At 48.5% G+C, this 23,049-nt stretch overlaps 1 protein-coding gene across 1 annotated transcript; it reads right to left on the bottom strand.

The window, feature by feature from the left end:
* Window positions 1–202: 202 nt before the first annotated feature.
* Window positions 203–11,521, bottom strand: MRPL4 (mitochondrial ribosomal protein L4). Its single transcript, XM_006898837.1, has 8 exons — window positions 11,311–11,521; window positions 11,073–11,223; window positions 3,647–3,698; window positions 2,434–2,551; window positions 1,592–1,698; window positions 1,396–1,505; window positions 1,201–1,277; window positions 203–348 (listed from the first exon to the last, which is right to left on the bottom strand). Exons 1-8 carry the CDS (start codon window positions 11,519–11,521, stop codon window positions 203–205), a joined length of 972 nt encoding a protein of 323 aa, XP_006898899.1.
* Window positions 11,522–23,049: the final 11,528 nt, after the last annotated feature.

Below are 23,049 nucleotides of genomic sequence, written 5' to 3'. Positions count from 1 at the left end.
TCTGTTTTTCCCAACTCTCGGGACATGTGCTCATTCGGCTCCATGAAGCAGTCTGTGACGTGCTTAGCGAGTCTGGGCATCTCTTCCTGCCCTCACAGAGGTCCACTGGGCTCCCGGGTCTGCGGAGCCCTCTCAGCCTGCACCCAGACCCCCCTAGACCTGCACCGAGGGCCTCGAGACTGCTCGGTGCAGGCGGGCGCGCTCAGGGGAAGTCGCGGTAGGGCAGGCGGAAGGGGTAGAGCGGCGTGTATCGGGAGTTGTGCCAGAGCAGCTTCTCCTCCAGGAAGGCAGCGGCGCGCAGCGTCAGGACCAGCGTGTGGTGCTTGAGCATGCTGTGCACGTTCAGGCCTGGTTCGGGGGGAGAGGGGTGGTCAGGCGTGCTCCCCCACCCCGAACCAGCCCGAGGGTAAAGTGGGGGAGGCCCTGCAGCCTGGGGCAGAGACTGTCCTGAGGGCATCCCCTGTTGCCCCCGGGGTCACTGTGCGGACAGGGAGACTGAACGCGTGGACACCCCGACTCCGCAGAAGACCGCCCACCAGGGCCGGTGGGGGTGCACGGGGTGGGGAGGGGCCGGTGGGGGTGCACGGGGTGGGGAGGGGCCGGTGGGGGTGCACGGGGTGCGGAGGGGCCGGCAGATGGTGCTGCCCCCACGGCCATGTGGACTCTCGGCCCACGTGAGCGAGGCGAGGGCTGCGGTCACCCTCTGGTGGCTGCCGGGAGAACAGCAGGTGGACAACCTAGGCCTGGAGGAGGGAACCTCAGGGCTCAGGTAGGCGGTGGGAGCTGGACCTGGGTGGGAAATCAGATCTGGACGTGTTTGGAGACACCACACATAGGCCAGGAAGGTGTGTTCCTGGGGCCAGGCCCCAGCACTGGATGTGTGTGAGGGGAGGTCCAGGAGGGAGGCAGGAGATGAAGTCTGGGACAGGCCAGTGCAGTGACCGGTGTGACCCAGTGAGAACAGACTGACCTGGGGGCCTGCCCTTACCCCTGCAAAGCACACCCCCACACCTGGACCCCTAGACACAGAGCCAGGACCTGACCTCCAGGCAACCTTGAAGCAGGTCTTAATTAAGGAATTAAGCAAGTTTGGAGAGCTGAAGGGCAAGGAGGGAGGTCGGTGTCCAGACCACTCAGCCCAAGTGTGGCTGGAGACGGTGTGGACTGGCCGCCACGCCCCTGAGGCTCTGGGCAGCTCACCTACAGCCGGGATCAGGTTGAAGGTCTTCAGCCCAGAGGTGGCTGACACCACATTCTGTGGCATATCATCGTGTGAGCTGTTGGGAGACCAAGGCTGGAGATGAGTCCTGCAGACACACCTCCCTTGTGCCCTCTCCATCCCACTGCACCCTCACCCCTTCCCTGCCCACCCTACCACCTGGTCCCTGCCCTCACACGTCCACCAGGAGCACAGAATCCCCCCAGCGCCGGTAGTGGGCCAGCTCTGTCAGGTACTGGGAGTCTGGGGTCGGCAGGTCCAGGGAGTCTACAATGTGCAGATTGTCCTGGAAAGAAGATGAGGTGGTCTGAGCTCCCACATCCAGGCTCCCATGCCCCGGGGATCCCAACATGACTGGGGTGCAGCTTGTACCTGGGTCAGCTTGACCGTCAGCGCCACCTTGAGGCCCAGAACCCGCACTTTCATGGGCAACATATAGTAGTAACTGGTGGGGCCCCTGGGGCCATGGGCCACACCGCCTGTGGGGACAGAGGGTGTGAGCAGGGAGGCCTCGGCTGGGGGGCGACTGGGAGGGGTCAGGCTGAAGGCCACCAAGGAGGGCAGGGCCTCAAGTAGGGATGGAGGGGAGAGGGTCTCAGCAGACACGAGGGACAGGTGACTTTGTCTCACTGGCCGGTTCAACTGTGAAGCCAGACACAATGAACTATGGCAGGTGTGGTCCTGTGGTTACTGGGACAAGCTGTTACCACTGCGCTCGCTCCTCAGCAGATTCAAACCTTCAGGTCCAGAGGGAGGCAGACTCCAGGGACATGAGGTAGAGTGTGTCTGAGGAGCTCTGGTGTTGGGAGATGTCCTACTGAAGCCTATCTGCTCGTGTGTCCACGCTCTGCTGGGCCACAGGAGGGCAGCAGGGGACAAGAAAGAAAGACTCGTGTCTTCAAGGCGGATATGGACTACAGCAAGGAAATCAGGGCGCGGAGGAGCAGGGCAGAGGATTGTGGGGGGCCCAGAGGAGCAGGGCAAGGGGCTGTGGGGGACCCAGAGGAGATCAGGGCGAGCTTCCTGGAGGAGGCATGGCATGATTCACTCAGCCATCTGTTTCTGTTTAGCTGGACCGAGTGGGGAGCGGGGCGGCTGGGTGGGTGGGTGTGTGGGTGTTTGGGTTTGTGAGTGTGGGTGGGTGGGTGTGTGTGTGACGCGATGCTCCCAGACACTCCCCTTCTCCCACTCCAAGCCCCTCCCCCTGCCCTCACCTCCTCTCCAGATCGGGGAGCGGATGCTTCCATGCCGGGCACGCCCACTGCCCTTCTGCTGCCAGGGCTTCCGGCCACCTCCCCGGACCTCGGCCCGCGTCTTGGTCTTGGCGTAGCTCTGTGGGCACAAAGCACTCAGGGGGTCTGCTTTACAGATGTTCTCAAGCAGGCCCAGGGGCACAGCAAGGAGTAGGGCAGCCAGCTCTGCTGAGAGGGGGCTGGACCTGAGGCTGGGTGTTGGGGAGAGAAGAGCAACTGAGGCGTGAGTGTCCCCCCCGACATACACATTAGCCTCACAAAGACGGGGCGCTGCCACCTGGCATCCAGGGCACAGGAAAGAAGGGCCTATAGACTGAGAATGGGAGGGGTCCTGAGGAGCTTCCAGTGCTGGCTGAGGACTTTACCCCAAGGGCCGTGGGACCAAGGAGGGAATGAGCAGGACACGCCGGACCTCAGGGTGGACGGGGGAAGGCAGAGCTGGTCATAGCTTTTTTCCCCCCTTCTACAAACCCTTGTGTCGAGAGCTGGCTTTCAAGAGATAATAGCTTTTTAATGCTCTTGGCATAAAAATCCAAATCCCTCGCTGTCCTCCCACTGGGCTCCTTGTGGTCTTTGCCACAGGGCCTTTGCATGTACTGTTCACTCTATCGCCATCCCTGTCCCATTGCCCCTTTACTGGTTAATTCCCACTGTAAACTTTAGGTTAAACGCTGTGAGGCAGTAAGGGGTGTACAAGGAGATGTAGAAGGCAAGAGGGGGTCAGGGAGGGCTTCCTGGAAGAGGTGTGGCCCACGCAGACACCTGAGGGATGAGGGGAGCTGGCCAAGCTAATGGGAAATGGACTCTGATTAGGTCAGCTGATCAGAGCTGGCACGCTTCCCGCAGCTGCCTGGGCCTCAGAGGGCAAAGCGAGGAGTTATGACGTCACACAAAGCCCCGGGGGAGCTGGGACGTTCAGCAAGAGCCCTCTGGTGCTGGGTAAAGTGTGCTCAGGAGAGAGGGCAGGAGGGACAACTCCCTGTCAGTGGATTTCAGGCCAGAGTCCTGAGACCTGCAGGTAGGACCCGTGTCTACCTCGTCCACTCCCACAGCACAAGGCCTGGTGCTCAAAATGCCTGGAGAGAGACTCCCCAGTGATGAGCTCAGGAGAGAAGGTAAGGCCCCCAACCTGTGGAGTGCTCCCCCTCTCACCTGCCCCACTGAGGGTACTCACAATTCTCTTGAAGTTCTTCTGCCAGATGGCGACCTGGTGCAGGATGTCCAGCCTGTGGAAGGAGGGGGCCTCTGCTTAAAACCCTCCCCTTTTCTACCCCCTGAAGGAAGCCCATACCCTCCCCTCCCCAACCCTGGACAATCTGCTGCTGGCCCCCTACAACCCCAGTCAGACCACCAACCAGGACCCCCTGTGAAATGGGCTCCAGCCTCAAGACCTTTGCACCTGAGGTTCCCTCTGCCTGAGACACTCTCGTCCTGGCTGGTTCCTTCTCGGCCTGCAGAGCTGGCTCCGCGTCTTGGGGAGAAGCCCCCGCTTCCTCGTCCTCACAGCACCTCTCTCCTCTCTCATTACAACCACTCCGCCCACCTCTCTAGTTCTGTGCTGTCCCAACACAGCAGACACTAGCCACGCGTGGTCATGCTACCTGAGGAGAAGCCAGGACCCCAGGCCCAGGCAAAGCGAGTAGATGCTTGAAAACAACCACACCTGTTTTTATTTTTTTAAAATGTGAGGCTTCTACTCTAGAGTTGCACTTGACTCAACAGTACCTAACAACAACCCTTCCTCTAAAAGGGAATGGAAGAATGTGAAGTACGACTCAAAATAAGACACTGGCAGAACCCCTGAGAAAATGGCCCTTAGTTACTCTTTGAACCAACAAAACTCACCCTCATGGCTCGACTTTAAACCAACGACTAGACAATCCTGTAAGATAACCAATAACACCCATTCCTTAAGAATAGCTAACCATGGTACAACCATTATGGAAGACAGTCAGAGCTTTCTCAAAAGTTGGAAATAGAAACACCATTGACCCAGCTATTCCACTACTGGGAATATGCCCTAAAGAAACCAGAGTCACAACTTAAATAGATGAATGCACACCCACTTATTGCTGTGTTATTCACAAGAGCAAAGAGATGGAAGCAACCGGAAGTGCCCATCAATAAACAAATGGACAGAAAAACTATGGTACATTCACACAACGGAGTATCACACAGCATTGAAAAACAATGAACCTGGAAAACATTATACAACATGGGGGAGCCTGGAGGACATTATGCTGAGTGAAATAGCTCAGTCACAAAAGGACAAGTACTGCCTAACACTGCTGTTATAAAGCAGGACTGACATGAGGGGTTAGGGCAAGAATAGAAAAAGAGTGGATAGGGGAGCTCTGGTGGCCTAGTGGCAAGAAGCTGCACAGCAATCCCAGAGGAACACGGTTCGAATCCACCAGACGCTCTGCCGGAGAAGGAGGCGCAATATCCTCCTGTACCAGTCAGATCTGATTTGATGGTACACGCACACAAAATAAAAGAAAAAAGAAAAAAGAGTGGATAGATAATGAACACTGCATTGGAACAGATGTGGGGAAGAACTGTCTGAAAGGAATATATGATCAGGCATCATATGTACAGCAACAATCTGGAACAAGAAACGCTTTGCAAAGTGGACTGGGGGGACAAAAGGGGAGGAATGAGCAATAATGACTGAATAAAAGAAAATTAAAAATAGTCAACCATATAAAGTAAAACAGCTGGGGATAAAGCTCCGTAGGCAGGAAGGGGTTGTTATTGCTATGTGCCATCAAGTCTACGCTGAACCAACCTTACTGTCTCTGACACACCTACCCCCATTACCCCAGTCACTGAGTCAATCCATCTCATCCAGGGTCTTCCCTCCTGTGCTGTCTCTCCACTCTCCCAAGCATGATGTCCTTCTCCAAGGACTGGTTCCTCCTTGCAACATGCCCAAAGTATGTCAGACAAAGCTTCACAGAATCCTTGCCTCCAAGGAGCAACATGATTTCACCCTCTCCAGGACAAACCTGTTTGTCCTCCTAGCAGTCTGTGGTATATTCAATACTCTTCTCCAGCACCACAGCTCAAAGGCATCAATTCTATCATCCCTCGTCATTGTTCAGCTTTCTGACGCATAGCAAGTAATTGTGAAGACCATAACGTGGATCAGGATCACCTTAGTATCCAAACTGACATTTTTGCTCTTCATCCTCTTATATGTATTGAAGCTCAACATCAAGAAAACAAAGATTCTCACCACTGGGCCAATTGGCAGCATCAGCATGGGTGGTGAAGAGATTGAGATAGTTAAACAGTTTTAGTTTACTTGGCTCCACAGTCAACACTCTTGGTAACAGCAGCCAGGAAATCAGGAGACGAATTGCACTGGGAAAGTCAGCTGTGAGGGACCTCTCAAGAGTACTGAAGAGCAATGAAGTCTGGCTGGAGACTAAGATGCGCATGATTCAGGCTATAGTCTTCACAATTACGTGCTATGCATCAGAGAGTTGGACAGTGAATAGGGATGATAGAAAAAAAATTGATGCCTTTGAGCTGTGGTGCCAGAGAAGAGTATTGACTATACCATGGACTGCTAGGAGAACAAACAGGTTTGTCCTGGAGAAGGTGAAGTTGGAATGCTCCCTGGAGTCATGGATTCTGAGGCTTCATCTGACATACTTTGGGCATGTTGCAAAGAGGGGCCGGTTCTTGGAGAGGGACATCATATTTGGCAGAGTGGAGGGGCGGCGCAAGAGAGGAAGACCCTCGATGAGATGGATCGATTCTGTGACTGGAGTGGTGGAACGAGTGCGTTTGAGAAGGCGAGGTTGGCACAGGATAGAACGGTGTTTAGAGCTCTTGTACATAGGGTCGCTATGAGTCGCAAGCGACTCGATGGCACATAACAATAACAACAACAACTCTGGAAAGGTCTCTGACAGCAGATTTTCCCAGTGCAGTTTCTTTTGATTTCCTGGCTGCTGGTATCAAGAGTGCTGATTCTGGAGCCAAGCAAACAAGCTGTTAACAATCTCAATTTCTTTACTTTCTATCATGATTCTGCCAGTTGGTTCAGTGGTGAGAAACTTGTTTTCTTGATGTTAAGCTTCAATCCACGTTGAAGGCTGCAGTTCCTGACTTTCAGCAGCAAGCATGTCAGGTCCTCCTCAGTTTCAGCAAGCAGGGTGGTGTCATCTGCATAACGCAGTTTGTTGACGGATCTTCTGCCAGTCTTGACGCCACATTCCTCCTCTTGAAGTGCAACCTCCTGAGTGATCTGTTCTGCATATAGATTGAAAAGGTATGGAGACAGTACACATCCCTGGTGTACACCCTTCTAATTCTGAACCATGCAGTGTTTCCTTGCTCTGTTCTGACGACTGCCTCTCAGTCCACGTATAGGTTTTGCATTAGCACAATCAAGTGTTCTGGGATTCCCATTCTTCTCAGAGTCAGCCACAGTTTGTTGTGATCCACACAGTCAAATGACTGTACATAGTCAATGAAACACAGACATTGCTCTGGTACTCCCTGCTTTCCGCCAAGATCCAGCTACAATGGTAGCTGTAATATCCCTAGTACCACGGCCTCTTCTAAACCCAGACTGCACAAGTGGCAGTTTAATAGGATTAATGGAAACAAGAATCACTTGGAGGAGTTGGCAAGAGTGTAATATTGCGGAGACAGATTAATGTTATTAAAAAAAGGGAAGGTGAAGGGGAGCTCTGGTGGCCTAGTGGTAAGGAGCTGCAACTACAATCCCAGAGGTGCACGGTTCGAATCCACCAGATGCTTTGCCGGTTCGAATCCACCAGATGCTTTGCCGGGGAAGAAGGGACAATCTCCTCCTGTACCAGTCAGATCTGATTTGATGGTACACTCACACAAAAATAATAAAATAAAAAAAATTTAAAAAGGGAAGGTGAATAGATGAATGAAAGATCAATTTGCTTTGCATATGTTCACTTAAATCACAATAAAAAGATAAACGTGGCCACTAGAAAGTTTAAAATGAAGCACGTGATATAGTCCCACCAGGCACAGCTACCAATAGAGTAAGCCACGCCCATGATAAGGTTTTATTGGTGATAAAACCAGGCCGGTTCATTATGTTGGCTGTGACATACTGGTTGTTTGCTTGTTTTTATGGCTGCTTCTGCCTTGCTAGCAGCAGAAATGAGCAGCTGTGACAGTGACATCATGGCCTGCAAAGTCTAAAATGTGTATAATCTGGTCCTTGACAGAAAAAGCATGCTAATTTTTGTCTTCGGATCTCCAGATACCTAGTCAATCTATATGCTGAACAAATCATTCAGGAAACTGGACTCTATGAAGAATACGGCATCAGGATTGGAGGAAGACTCACCAACGACCTGCGTTATGCAGACGCTACAACCTTGCTTGCTGAAAAGTGAGGAGGACTTCAAGCACTGGCTGCAAAAGATCAAAGACTGCAGCCTTAAATATGGATTGTATCTCAGTATCAAGAAAACAAAAATTCTCACCACTGGACCAATAAGCAGCATCACAACATATGGAGAAGACTGGAATTGTCAAAAGATTTTACTGCTGATTGTGGGTCCACTATCAACTCCCTTGGTACCAGCAGGCAAGAGATCAGGAGGCATACTGCATTGGACAAGTGTGCCGTCAGGGACCTCTCCAAATTACTGAGAAGCAATGATGTCAGTCTGAAGACGAAGATATGACTGACTTAGACCATGGTCCTTTCAATCACTTGCTGTGTATCTGAGAGGTGAACAATGGATACAGATGACAGAAGAATTGATACCCTTGAGTTGTGGTGTTGGAGAGTAGCGAACATTCCATGGACTGACAAAAGAACAGATATGATTTGGAAAAAGTGTCGTCAGAATGCTCCTTGGAGGCAAGGATGGGGAAACTTTATCTCACAAGAGTTTTATCTCACAGAGAGGCTGTTTCTTGGAAAAGGGAACTCATGCTTGGAAAAGTGGAGGGTCAGTGAAAGAGAAGACCCTAAGTGAGAGACTGACACGGTGACTGCAGCAATGGACTCAAGTGTGTCAGATGATGAAGGTGGCAGAGGACAAGGTTCAGATCTGTTGTTTATAGGGTCATTATGAGACATACGTGAGTGAATGGCATCTAGCAACAACAACAATTCTTTATTTGCAAAACAAGAATAAAAGAATTCTTTCTGGAAGGAAATGTAACTGCAATGTAAACAGGCTGCACATCCAGCTTGAACGCGAGCTAATTTTTTGCCTTTGGATCCCCAGTAAGCACCTTCCGTCTGTTTCCCTAGTTCTCCTATTTTCCACATATCTGATTGTTCATGAATCTTTTTGTGAGCATCTGTGTGCCAGATGACATTCCGCAGGATGCCTTTCCCCAGTGGAAGCGGGAGCCTTTTTCAATGTGGGCCACGCCCACAGGCTGAGAGGAGGAAGAGAAAAAGGAGGTGGCTGCCCTTTTAGGCGGGAACTCGTGCTCCCAAGAAATTCTGCCCAACGACAGGAGATGCGGAATTGCTCACACACCGGGTCTCCAAGATGCTCTAGAGATCGATAGGGCTAGGTGAGAGGCAAGTGCCTTCTTGGAAAAGAAGTGGGTTGGGAGTCAACCTGAAAAGTAAACTCAGTACTGGATAAGTTCTATCCTTCTTCTGAGGTAGAAAGCTGAGACAGTCTGCTTCTGTGAAGACCATGGCCTTGGGAGCCCCAGGGGCAGGACCATTCTGTCCTATGGAGTCACTCCCCACCACCCAACAGGTAGACACGCTCAGTCATCCAGGACATTCTGACTGTCACGGTACAGAACTGCTGCTCCATGAGGTTTCCTTGGCTGTACTCTTAGGCGAAGCTGACCGCCAGGCAAGGTTTTCCACTGTGTGGGTCTGAACCACCAATGGTTCGCTTTCTCAATACCATCAAGTTAGAACTGAATCACAGTTGACCCTCCATGGGGTTTCTAAGACAGTAAATCCCACAGAAAATTGATTTCCCATCTTCTGGGGTTTTTTTTCTTATCAGATCTGACTGGCACTGGAGGAAACTTCCCCTCCTTCTTCAGCGGAACATCCAGTGGATTCAAACCACGCACCTCCAGGATTGCAGCGCAGCTTTTTTCCACTAGGCCACCAGAGCTGCCCCATTTCCCATCTTCGTTGTCCCTGAGTCACTGGTGGATTTAAGCTCCCAGAGTGGCCCAGCTGCGGATTAGCAGCGCATTCTCTATGACTCCGCCACCAAAGCTCCCGCCTGGGTTAGCAGTGGAGGGCACTGCTCGTCCATCCAGGAACTTTTAGGAAGCTCTGGTGGGACACACTGGATCAAGCTTCTCTCCTAACCCAAAGGCAAGCACCTCTCTGAAGGTTCAAATTCACTTGTGGCTCTGCGGGAGAAATGATCGGCAGTTTCCTCCCAACCGATTTACAGCCACTGAGAGCCCACTGGATGGTCAGATACAGGCCAGTTCTGACCCAAAAGCAGTAAGTGAGTGAGGAACCTTTAATCACTGTTTGTTATATTATTTAAAGAAAAAAAAGATAAAAGTAAGGACAACCAACACTCATAGAATTTATATAATGGAATGAACTAATTCAATCACCATAGTGAACTCCTGGGAATGGGGCACTGAAACATAAAGGAAGGCAGGATTTTAATTCAGAGGCGAGGGTGCTCTGGTGGCCTAGTGGTCAGGAGCTGCACTGTCAACCCAATGGCACGTGGTTCGAACCTACCAGCTGCTTCATGGGAGAAAAATGGGCAATCTTCTTCTTGTCATTTACTGACTCTGAGGTTCAGACTCCACAGTACACAACAACAGGTGGGGCATTAAAGTAGCCCTGGGCAATGGTCAAGCACAGGTGACTAACAGAAGTTGGTGGTTGAAATCCACCAGCTGTTCCACAGGTAGAAACACCTGGTGGTGGGTCCCCAGCAGGTGGTGGTTGTTTCTATGCTGCGGGGTGGATTCCAATCCACAGCGACTCCAGAGGACCGAGAGAACCCTAATGGTGTAGTCCTTAGAGGGCTGCTCTAACCAAAGACTATGGCTGTTTAAATCCACCAGCTGCTCTGAGGGAAAAGATGGGCAATCTCTTTTTTATTATTTTGTGTGTGTGTGTGTGTGTGTGTGTGTGTGTGTGTGTGTGTGTGTACCATCAAACAGGATGTGACTGGTACAGGAGGAGATTGCCCCTCCTTCTCCAGCAGAGCATCTGGTGGATTTGAACCACGCACCTCTGGGATTGCAGTGCAGCTTCTTGCCACTAGGCCACCAGAGCTCCCTAAGAAGGGAAATCTCTTACCTGCAATCTACAGCCTCTGAAAGTCAGCCGGAGGCTCAGCGATGAGTCAGTTCCAACTTCTCATAGTTCTACTCTGTCCTACAGGGGTGCTGTGAGTTGGAAGCCACATACAGCACGCAACATGTCAGGCTTCAGAATTCTGAGCCCTGGACCCCTAGAAGATGTTAGCTCTCAAACCTCAACCTACAGTGTAAGGTCACCATCATGACCCCTCTTTGACAGGTGGGGAAATTGAATCTCTATAGACTGAGACCTTTTCAAGTCATCCCCACTGCCCTGCCACACAGTGCACCGTTCCAGCCACCTGCACCCAATGCGCGCTCACCTGGGCGCCGTGGCGAAGACGTCAGGGTGCAGATCTGCTAGCCCCACACGCTCCTGGTCGAAGCCTCGCAGGGACTCCACCCAGGCCTGCACCGGACGCTGGTTCGCGGGTACTGGGAGCTCGCACTTGCGCAGCACGGGCGCCGGGTGACCTAGAGCGATCCGGAGGTCAGAGGTGAGGGTCAATGATCAGCGCTCCCCGCTTGCTGCCCTTCCTCGGGCGATCCTGACAGCCTTACCTGCGCTCGCCACCAGTACCGGCTCCACTACAGGCGGCGGGGTTGCCTCTTCCGCCCGTGAGTTCAGGCCTTGTAAGCGGCGCGCGAGTGTGAGGGGTGTCCCTGGGACCCCTGATCTTTGCCCTCCGACCTCACCTCCGGCACCCGCTCGCACGCGGCTGCAGGCGGGTCGTGCCCATGCCAGCGCACCGGCCCTGACCAGCAACAGCATCGCGGAGGCCGCCTCTCCGGCCACAAGAGGTCAGGTTCCCTCGGGAGACGCGCGGCGCGGCGCGATGACGTCACGCACGCGACGCTAGGTTACGATGTTGGCTGCTTGGCGCGCAAGAGCGAGGGCAGCAAGGTCCGGCCTTGCGAGACCCCGCCCTCCTTTCCTCAGACGCCAGTTTCACTGGAGAACTAAAGGACAAGTCCCGCCCCCTCCGTAGGCCTCGCCCACCTGCTGTTGGCCTCAAAGATATCTTCGTACTCAAGGGCGGGTCTTTATTCAGCCAATCAGCATTAAATTTAAGTTCGGAAAGATGGAGCGGAGGCGGGCACTTAGGAGAATACAGCCAATAACCGGTAGGCTTTTCATGCTGGCCGCGCCCTCCGAGTCCCGCCGCTTGAAACCAATGAGCGTCCAATTTGGCTACTTTTTCTCTGCAGCAAAGTGTTTGGAATTGGGATTAAAACAAAAAGAAAATTAACCTGTCCCTTCTCACTCATGGAGACTCTATAGGACAAAGTTGTTGTTAGGTGCCGTCGAGTCGAGTGCGACTCATAGCGATCCTATAAACACCAGATCTGAACTCTGCGTCCGATCCAGCGCTAGCCTCACAGTTTCTGACACATTCTGTCCATTGCTGCAGTCATTGTGTCAATCCACCTGGTTGAGGGTCTTCCTCTCCTTCGCTGTCCCTCCACCTTTCCAAGCGTGATGTGCTTCTCCAAGGAATAGCCTCTATGCACAAAGTATGTGACATGAAGCTTCGCTATCCCTGCCTCTAAGGAGCACTCTACACCTTTTCCAAGACAAGATAGGACTGCACTTTAGGATTTTCCAGCCTATAACATCTTTAGGGAAGCAAACCACTGTAATTTTTTTTTTCTTCCCACTGAACTGCCGGTGGATTGGACCTTTTGAGCGCTTTATAGATTTGGCTCTGTCTCTTTTGTAATTAACAATCCAGGCTGGAGAGTTCCTTTTAGAGCCGTCAGAGGTTGCCATCGTCTGTATGTAGCGTCCCCAGCCAGGCCCCCTTCAGATGCTGCAAGGCAGGCCAAGTGCCCCTCACCTGCTAAGGCGGAATTGTGTCCTCTTCTTCAAACCACTTAAGGCAGATCCTTGTAAACCACAGATCCTGGGGTAGTGCTGTGTCCCCTGCCTTTTAGGGCAGGTCCATTCACAGATCTTCCTGAGCACAGTTACGTCAATCTCAAGCTCCTCGATTTAGCTCCGTGTTCTCTCCTAACTCAGAGACTTGTGGTGCTTCAGGCCTCCCAAAGATCTCCAAGGACAGCTTGACTGGGACCCACCGAACCTCCTGTCTCACTCTCCCAAGCAGAAAACCCAAGTTCAGCCTGGGCTTCTTCAGGTTCTCGATATGACCTTCAGAGGGCGCCCACGAACCCAGAGCAGCCTGTGGGCCCGGGTTGCGTCCTGGCGGCCAGCACAGCCCAGGAGTTCTGGGGCAATCCCCTCAACCTTGTCTGAAGAATGAGGAAGTTGTCACTTAGTGAAATGAGGGAGACAAAATGTGCTGTGCCTGGCACGTGGTGAGACCAAAGTGAAAGACTTGTATCCAGATTGGTCCTTAGAAGAGGAGATGGCGAGACTTGTCACACCTAATTTAGATGTTATCAGTAGGGACCAGCAGAGGACACCATGAAGAAGACCCTCAATGAGATTGAATGACAAGGTGGCTCAAAGATAGCCGGCAGGACATGGGACCAGGCAGCGTTTTCTGTTGTACACAGGGTCACTATAAACTGGAACCAGCTGCAAGGCATCTAACACCACCACCATCCTTTGTATCAGCCTATGTTGGATGGAGAAGAGCCTGAGATTGTTAATAAGTACAGTTTGCTCGGCTCCACAGTCAACACTCTTGGAACCAGCAGTCATGAAATCAAAAGACAAATTGCACTGGGTAAATCTGCTGTCAGGGACCTCTCCAGAGTACTGAGAAGCATCGATGTCAGTCTAGAGACTAAGGTGCACCTCACTCAGGCTATGGTCTTCGCAATTACTTGCTCTGTATCAGAGAGCTGGACAATGACTAATAATGACAGAAGAATTGATGCCTTGGAGTTGTGGTGCTGGAGAAGAATCTCGAATATAACATGGACCATCAAGGGGGAATAAAGGTCTGTCCTGGAGAGGATGAAACCAAGTTTCTCCTTAGAGGCTAGGATTTTGAAGCTTTGTCTCACATACTTTGAGCATGTGGTGAGGAGGAATATGGAGAAGGACATCATGCTCAAAAGGGTGGAAGGACAGTACAGGAGAGGAAGACCCCAAATGAGATGGATTGATACAGTAACTGGGGCCAAGGGGGTAGGTGTGTCAGAGTCAGTGAGACTGGCCCAGGACAGGGAAGGCTTCAAAGCTGTTGTACATCGGGTAGCACTATGAGTCGAGGCAACTCAACAGCACATAACCACAAACTATTATTGTTATTGAAGGACAATTTTTTAGCATCAAAGCAGTTAAGGGCTCAGGCAGGGATGCTGGACAGAACCTAGAGAATTTGAATGCTGTTGTGGTAAATGCATTAGTTTCTTTTTTCCTTATGTGTGTCACTTTTTATGTGCATTTTTGCAAAGCCTTCATATTGCTATGGGTGTATGTTGAACATAGTTACAGGAATTGCAACTCATGTTACAAAATGTGTATAAATTATTGAATGGGAAACTAATTTGCCTTGTAATATACTCTCACCCAAACCACAATAAAAGAAAAGAGAAAAGGAAATGCTACAGACTTTATTTAGCATTGGAAAGTCATTATGTTGTCGAATTTGATTCATTTATTTGATGTCTTCGGAGGAAATTCACACATCTGGTAAAGAAAAAATCCCCAAGCTACAAAAGGATAAATAGGATGACAAATGGGTATCTCTCAGCCCTTGTCTCTCGTACTTTCCTCCCCCCACCCCAGTTTCCCTTTCAGATGCCATCACCACAAGCAGCTGTGTGTGTCATCTCTTAGTCCAGTTTGACTATTCAAGTTGGTTTGCATGTTGGCCCTTTGCCAGGAAGCCTAGATTGAATGTGGTAAACAAATGGAACAGCACTTATTTGCCTAATGCTTTATTAGGCACCTATTGCCATGTACCCCAAGGACACTAGTTAAGCCGCAGGCACCCTTGAGATCCACATGGCCCAGTGCAGGAGTCTGAAGTAGCAGAACGGGGTGGGGGTGGGGGAAAGAGCTACACAGGGTTTATGGGAGTCCAGGGGAGAACCCCCTAACCTCAGAGGGGATTTCCTCCAGACTGTAACCTGAGAACTAAGGCTTCAGGATCCAGCCAGTCCGCTGGAGGAGGGAGAACTGCTGGAAGGGTCAGGAATGGGGTGTGTCTAAGAGTTAGCATTGAAAAGCCCTCCTAGAACAGTCTGTGGGCAGACAACTGCCAGAAATCAAGCTGGATTTTTTTTAAATGTATTATTTAATGTATTATTTTTATGTGTACCGTCAAATCAGATCTGACTGGAGATTGTCCTTTCTTCTCCAGCAGAGCATCTGGTGGATTTGAACCGCGTACCTCTGGGATTCAAGCTGGATTTTGAAGAGGCTATGGAACCAGGCACATACTGCTGATGTCAGATGGATCTTTTTTAAAAAAATTTAAATTTATTATTAATTTCAGTAAAAATTTACAGAGACTTTGGATTTCCATTCATTCATTGTTGCACTTTTCTCCCCTCCCAACCCTCCCCCCTACCTGGAAAAGTAAAAGAAAAATTCTTTCATTGTTTTACAATCCCTCTCCCCAGGTCCACTCCACCATGCAGCCTTCGCTCTGGACTCCTGTCATGACAAAAATACCTAATCACATATCCCTTTTAAACAGTTTTCTGCCTCATCTGTTTCAATGCAGTATACATTGTTGAACCCATCTTTCTCTGTCTCCCCCCAGCCCTGATGTCAGTCCTGTTTTACAACAGTGGCACTATGTAGTATTTGTCCTTTTGTGACTGGGATACTTCACTCAGCATAATGTCCTCCAGAGTCACCCATTTTGAATAATATTGCATGAGTTCCTTGTTTTTCCAATGCAGCATAGTATTCCATTGTGTGAATATACCACAGCTTCTATATTCGTTTGTTTATTGATGGGCACTTAGGTTGTTTCCAACTCCTTGCTATTGTGAACAAAGACGCAATAAACATAGATATATGGGTGTGCATATATCTACTTGGATGTCAGTTATGGTCTCTTTGGGGTACATTCCCAGTAGTGGAATTACTGGGTCAAATGATATCTCTATTTGCAACGTTTTGAGAACGCGCCATACCGCCTTCCGCAGTGATTGCACCATTTTACACTTCCACCAACAGTGAATAAGGGTTCCAGTTTCTCCACAATTTTGCCAGCATTTGTTGCTTGCTGTTCTGTTAAATTTTGCAATTCTGACTGGGGTGACATGGTATCTCATAGTTGTTTTAATATGCATCTCTCTTAGAGCCAGGGATTTTGAACATTTCTTCATGTGCTTGTTAGCCATCTGAATGTCTTCTTTGGTGAAGTGTCTATTCATATCCTGTGCCCATTTTTCTATTGGATTATTTACCTTTATCTTGTTGTGGTGTGTCAGATGGATCTTGAGGGAAAGCAGAGAATATCAAGAGGAATGTCTATGTCTTCTTTATTGACTCTGCAAAGCCATTTGACTGTATGGATCACAACAAATTATGGTCAACACTGAGAAGAACGGGCATCCCAGAATACTTAATTGTGTTCATGTGAAATCCATACCTAGTCCTAGAAGTTGTTGTCTGAACAGAGCATGGGAACACTGTATAGTTTAAAATTCAGAGAAGTGTGACTAAGGCTGTAGCCTTTCTCCATATCTATTCAATCTGTGTATGCAGAAAAGAAAATCATATGAGAAACCAGACTTCAAGGAGAAGAATGTGACATCAAGATCAGAGGAAGACTCATCAATAACTTACATCATGCAGATGATACAATCTTGCTGAAAGTGAGGAAGACTTGAAATGCTTACCACAGAAGATCAAGAATTGCAGCATTCAAGATTGATTACATCTCCACATCAAGAAAGCAAAAATCCTCACACCGCTGGGCCAAGAGGCAACATCATAATAAAGGCAGAAAAGATTGAAACTGTCAATGACTTCACCTTACTTGAATCCACAATCAACACCCTTGGTACCAGCAGTCAGGAAATGAGAAGATGTATTCTGGCGAGCTCTGGTGGCCTAGTGGCAAGAAGCTGCACTGCAATCCTAGAGGTGCACGGTTTGAATCCGCCAGATGCTCTGCTGGAGGAGTGACAATCTCCTCCTTTATCAGTCAGATCCAATTTAACAGTACACACACACACACACACAAATAATAATAATAATAACAACAACAACGATAAAGCTGTATTCCATTGGGAAAGTCTGCAGTCAGGAGCCTCTTCAAAGTGCTGAAGGATAGGGATGTCCATTTAAAGACTAAGGTGCATCTGATCCAAGCCATAGTCCTTTCAATAACTTGCTACATGTCTGAAAATTTGATGATGTGACTAAAAAAGACAGAAGAATTGATGACTTTAAGCTGTGGCACTGGACAAGAATTCTGAATGTCCCATGGACTGCCAAAAGCATAAACAAGTCTGTCTGAGAGAAAGTGAGACCAGGGTGCTCCTTGGAAGCAAAGATAGAGAGCCTGCTTCGGATGTTGCTATGAGGCGCCAGTCCTTGGAGAAGGTCATCATGCTTGAAAAGGCCAGCAGAGGACAAGAAGCCCCTCAATGGATGGATGTCGTGACTAACAGTGAGCTCAGGCGTGTCGGAGGTGGTGAGGGTAGTGTAGGTGGGATAGGGTGCAGTTCACATCTGCTGTTCACAGGGTCACTATGAGTTGCATTTGTCCTGATGGCTAGAAACACCAACCACCTTAACAGAGTAGCCTAGTGGATGGCTTTAAAAACCAGAACCTGATTCTCTCACAGTTTAAGGGGTAGGGTAGAAGTTCAAATTCAGGGTGCCAGGTGTAGAGAAAGCCTTCGTTTTCTGGCCAGTTTTGGAGGATGGTGGTCTGTCAGCACCCGTGTGTGTGAAGTCCTGGAAGACCATGCTGTGCTTTGACTATCTCCTCTATCAAGGGATTTCCCACTGTAGGGACCTGGGTCCCATCACACACTCCACTCTTGGTCATTCTTTCTAGGTAGAACTGAGGGGCCCCTTCCTTTGCTTTCTCCCCTTTCTTTCTTTTTTTTAATTATTTTTTGTATGTGTACACCGTCAAATCATATCCGAGTGGTACAGGAGGAGATTGCCCCCTCCTTCTCCAGCGGAGCATCTGGTGGATTTGAACCGTGTGCCTCTGGGATTGCAGTGCAACTTCTTGCCACTAGGCCACCAGAGCTCCCCTGCTTTCTCCCCTTTCATCTCTGGTGAAATGAAAGATGTTACAGGCCACACCCCAGAGAAACTCTTAGTCTGCCTATAGGGTCAAGGCCAGGGTGAGATTAAAGGCATGTCATCCCATCTTTAATCTTCTCACAGCTGCTTTGTTTAACAGATCTTGGTGAATTGTTACAGAAACTCCACTTTATATACATGTATTTTGAGGGGACACAGTTCAATCTGTGACAAGGAGAGAGCTGGGGGAGAGGGTTAGCTGGTTCTTTCCAACCCTGTAGATGCATTCAACAGTTTCATCTCAGAACTTTTGCATGGCTGTTTCCTCTGCCTGAAACATACCTTCTCCAGAGTCTCATAAGACTCACTCCCTGAACTTCATTTGCATAATGCAGGTTGTTGGTGAGTCTTCCTCCAATTTTGACGTCACATTCTTCCTCCTCCAGTTTTCAGGTTGCATTCTTCTTCATAGAATCCAGCTCCTTGAATTTGCTCAGTGTAAAGATTGAATAGGTATGGAGAAAGGACACAAGCCCAATGCATGCCTTTCCTGATTTTAAACCATGCAAAATTTCCTCGCTTTGTTCCAACAGTAGCTTCTCGGTCTAGGTCTAGGTTTTGTATGAACATAATGAAATGCTCTGGAACTACCATTCATCTCAGTGGTAAGAAGTTTGCTGACAACCCAAAGGCACACGGTTCAAATCCACCAGCTGTTCTGCAGGAGAATAATGGCCATTCTCCTCCTGTGTGATTTACTGCATCTGAAAGCCTGCTGGAGGATCAGTTCTGAGTCAGTTCCGACTCTGTGGTACACAACTACATAACAACACAACTGGAACATCATATTGCTGTTAGTTGCCAGGTTTCCTATCAGCTACAGATATGAACCCTGAGCCACCCTCACAATCTCTGACACACTTACGCCCCATCACTGCAGTCACTTGTCAACCACTTAGTTGAAGGTCTTCCTTTCCTTCTCCAAGTCTACACGGTTCCGAGCATGATCTCCCTCTTCAAGGAATATCTTCTTTTAGCAACATGTCCAAAGTATCTGAGACAAGTTTCATCATCATTGGCTCCAAGGAGCGCTCACTCCGGCTGTACCTTCTCTAAGACATTATCTGTTTGTTCTCTTGGCAGTCCATGGGATATACAGTTCTCTTCTCTAACACCACAGTTCAATGGAATCAATCCTTCTTCAGTCATCTTTCTTCACAGTCCAGCTCTCATAGGCATAGCTAGTGATTGAAAAGGCCGTAGTCTGAATCAGGCACACCTTGGTCCTCAAACTGACATCATTGCTCCTCAGTAATTTGGCAAGGTCCCTGACTACAGACTCGCCAAATATAATACTTCTTCTGATCTCCTGACTGCTGCCACCAAATGTATTGATTATGGAGCCAAGTAAGATGAAGTCATTGACAGTCTCAATCTTTTCTTCATGTAACATGCTTATCGGTCCAGTGCTGAGGATTTTTGTTTTTTTGACAATGAGATGCAATCCATATTGAAGGCTGAAATATTTAACCTTCTGCAAAGTTGTGTCATCAGCATAACTAATGTTATTGATGACTCTTCCTTTATTCTTGATGCCACATTCTTCTTCATAGAATCCAGCTTCTGCACTGCAATCCCAGAGGTATGTGGTTCACATCCACCAGATGGCTCTGCTGGAGAAGGAGGGGCAATCTATTCCTGTACCAGTCAGATCTGATTTGATGGTGGTGTTTGTTGTTACGTGCCATTGAGTCCCTTGTGACTCACAGCGACCCTATGTACAAGAGCCCTAAACGCCGATCTATCCTGTGCCAACCTTACCATCTCGAACACACTCATTCCCACCACTCCACTCACAGAATCAATCCATCTCATCGAAGGTCTTCCTCTCCTGTGCCGTCCCTCCACTCTCCCAAACATGATGTGCCTCTCCAAGGACCAGTCCCTCCTTGCAACATGCCCAAAGTATGTCAGACAAAGCTTCAGAATCCTTGACTCCAAGGAGCACTCTGGCCTCACCCTCTCCAGGACAAACCTGTTTGTTCTCCTAGCAGTGCGTGGTATATTCAACACTCCTCTCCAGCACCACAGCTTAAAGGCATCAATTCTCCTTCTATCAACCCTATTCACTGTCCAACTCTCCGATGCATAGCACGTAATTGCAAAGATGATAGTCTGGATCAGGTGCACCTTAGTCTCCAGCCTGACATCGTTGCACTTCAGTAATCTTGAGAGGTCCCTCACAGCTGACTTTCCCAATGCAATTCATCTCTTGATTTCCTGGCTGCTGTTACCAAGAGTGTTGACTGTGGAGCCAAGCAAACTAAAACTGTTAACTATCTCTATCTCTTTACTATCCATACTGATGCTGCCAATTGGCCCAGTGGTGAGAATAAAAAAAAAGAAGAATTCAGCTTCTCAAATTATTTGCTCAGAATACAAATTAAATAGATATGGAGGATACTACCCTGACATACACCTTTCATAATTTTAAACCCTGTAGTGCTTCCTTCTCTGTTTGTACAGCCTCTTGGTCTAGGTATAGGTTCCACATGAACACAGTTAAGTGTTCTGGAATTCCCACTCTTGTCAGTGTTAGCTATAAGTTGTTATAATCCACACAAATTCCTTTGCATAGTCAATATAGTACAAATGGACATTCTTCTGGTAATCTTTGCTTTCAACTAGGATCCATCTGATATCTGCAGTGATATCCCTGGTGCCACAGCCTTTTCTGAATCCAGCTTGAACTTCTGGAAGTTCCCTGTGTACTGTTCTAGCCATTTTTTAAATACTCTTCAGCAGTATTTTGTTTGTATGCGATGTTAATGATATTATTGTTGGATAATTTCTACATTCTGTTAGATCACTTTTCTTGGTAATGGGGACAAGCATGAATTTCTTCTAGTCAGTCAGCTGGACAGCTGTCCTCCACATCTCCTGGCATAGACTGGTGAGCTCATCCAAGGCTGCATCTGTTTGTTGAAACATGTCAATCCCATCAGTTCCTGGGGCCTTGTTTTTTTACCAATGCCTTCAATGCAACTTGAACCTCTTCCTTTCCATTGGCTCTTTTTTTTGTTTGTTTGCTTGTTTGGTTTTGGTTTTGGGGTGTTTTTTAATTTTTTTTACATTTTATTATTCTTTGTGAGTATACCCTCGAATCAGATCCGACTGGTGCAGGAGCAAATTGCTCCTCCTTCTCCAACAGAGCATCTGGTTGATTTGAACCACTTGCCTTCGGGATTGAAATGCAAACTTTTTGCCACTAGGCCACCAGAGCTCCCTTCCATTGGCTCTTGATCGTATTATGCTGTTGTTGTTAAGTACCATCGAGTCATAGACGACTCATAGAGACCCTATGAACGAAAGAACTGAGCACTATTCATAGAGTTTCTGAAGGCAAGCCATTTCGGAAGCAGATGCCACTCCTGCTTCCAAGCTTATTTTAATCAGGGAGCTCCACCAAACACTGTCCACCATGGGTAAACGTTATCACATTTGACACATCAGTGTCACAGTGTTTAACAGCAATGCATAGACCAGTGCTATACCACCTAGAATGTTTGACAAAAACCAATTTAAACCAGTCCTGAGAGCCGCAGATTAAAATCACACACCTTGGGCTTGGTAGTATAACTTTCTGTCCACTAGGCCAACGTAGCTCTCTCTATCTTGATCATACGATTCCTGAAATATTTTTTTTTATTCCTGAAATATTTTAATGTTGATCATTTCTTTTTGATACAGTTATTTTGTGTATTCCATCCATTTTCTTTTCTTTTTGTTTTTCCCTCATCCGTTTTCTTCCATTGTTTTCTAGACATTCAAGTTTTTCCCTACAGCATTCTTAAGTATCCTTGGAGAAGGACATCATGTTCAGAAGGGTGGAAGGACAGCACAGGAGAGGAAGACTCCAGATGAGATAGACTGACAAAGTAACTGGGGCAATGAGGGTAGGTGTGTCAGAGTCAGTGAGACTGGCTCAGGACAGGGCAGGCTTCAGAGCTGTTGTGTATAGGGTCACTATGGGTTGCAGGCGACCTGACGGCACATCACAACAACATCCTTAAGTACTTAAGTATTGCCAACTCGAGGCTTGAATTTTTTTAGTTCTTTCAGCTTGAGAAATCCTGAATGAGTTCTTTGCTTGAGGAATTGATCTGTATATTGCTAACTACTTTGTAGCTTGGATATCTGTATTCTTGCCTGTTTATCATTGTTCTAATTAGTCCAGCACCTGTCTGTCAGTTTGCTGTACTTGTGGGAACATAATAGGAGCTTCATACTGTGTGTTGAGAATTCCTTCCTTCATCATCCTATTGCAGGGGAAAGAAAGCCCTGTGGGTCACCTGCTGGCATCTAAGGTGTTCAGTAAATACACATTTTACTGAGTAGTCATGAAATCATGCAGATACAAGTTCAAAGCCAGAGGTTGTCACCCGAATGGATGGGTGCCCTTGGGGAAATTGTCTTATTCTTTTGGAGTCTCTGAGGTCTTTTAAGTAGGACACACACATAAACCTTCTTCTACAATGCTGTGATGTGTAGCATTCTTTCTCCTTCCACCCTCACCACCTCGCAGTTTGTTCGCCTCATTTGCCAAGTGAGCCTGTGATCATCTGAGTCAGGTTGCACCCCTCCTCTGCTCAGAAAATTCTATGGCTCCCACTTGTCTCAGAGCAAATATTTCATGCCCTCCCTGAGGCCCACAAGGCGTCTGCCTGACACCTCAGCACCTCCCCTTCATCCCTTCCTCCTCTGAGTACTCTTTACCAGAACCCACCAATCACATCCCAAATTCAGGACGTTTCTTCTTCCTGGAAAACTCTCCCTCCCTGCCTCATGGCTCCCCCTCCTTCAGGCCTTTAGTTACACGTGGGCAGTGATCAGTGCACATGGCTTTAGCACAAAGCTCAGCTGTTCTAATCCACCAGAGGCCCCCAAGGATTTCGATGAGGCTGTCTGCTTCCATAAAGATAGAACTTTAGAAGGGAGCTCTGGTGTCCTAGTGGCAAGAAGCTGTACTGCAATCCCGGAGGTCCACAGCTGAATCCACCAGATGCTCTGCTGGAGAAGGAGCGCAATCTCCTCCTGTACCTGTCAGATCCTATTTGATGGTACACACACACACAGATATAATAATAATAATAATAATA

Source organism: Elephantulus edwardii, unplaced genomic scaffold, assembly GCF_000299155.1.
Source record: "Elephantulus edwardii isolate Elephantulus edwardi_28Jun2011 unplaced genomic scaffold, EleEdw1.0 scaffold00237, whole genome shotgun sequence".
Classification (NCBI taxonomy): Eukaryota; Metazoa; Chordata; class Mammalia; order Macroscelidea; family Macroscelididae; genus Elephantulus; species Elephantulus edwardii.
Note: the sequence above shows the minus strand (reverse complement) of the source record. Positions and strands in the feature narration are given on the sequence as shown.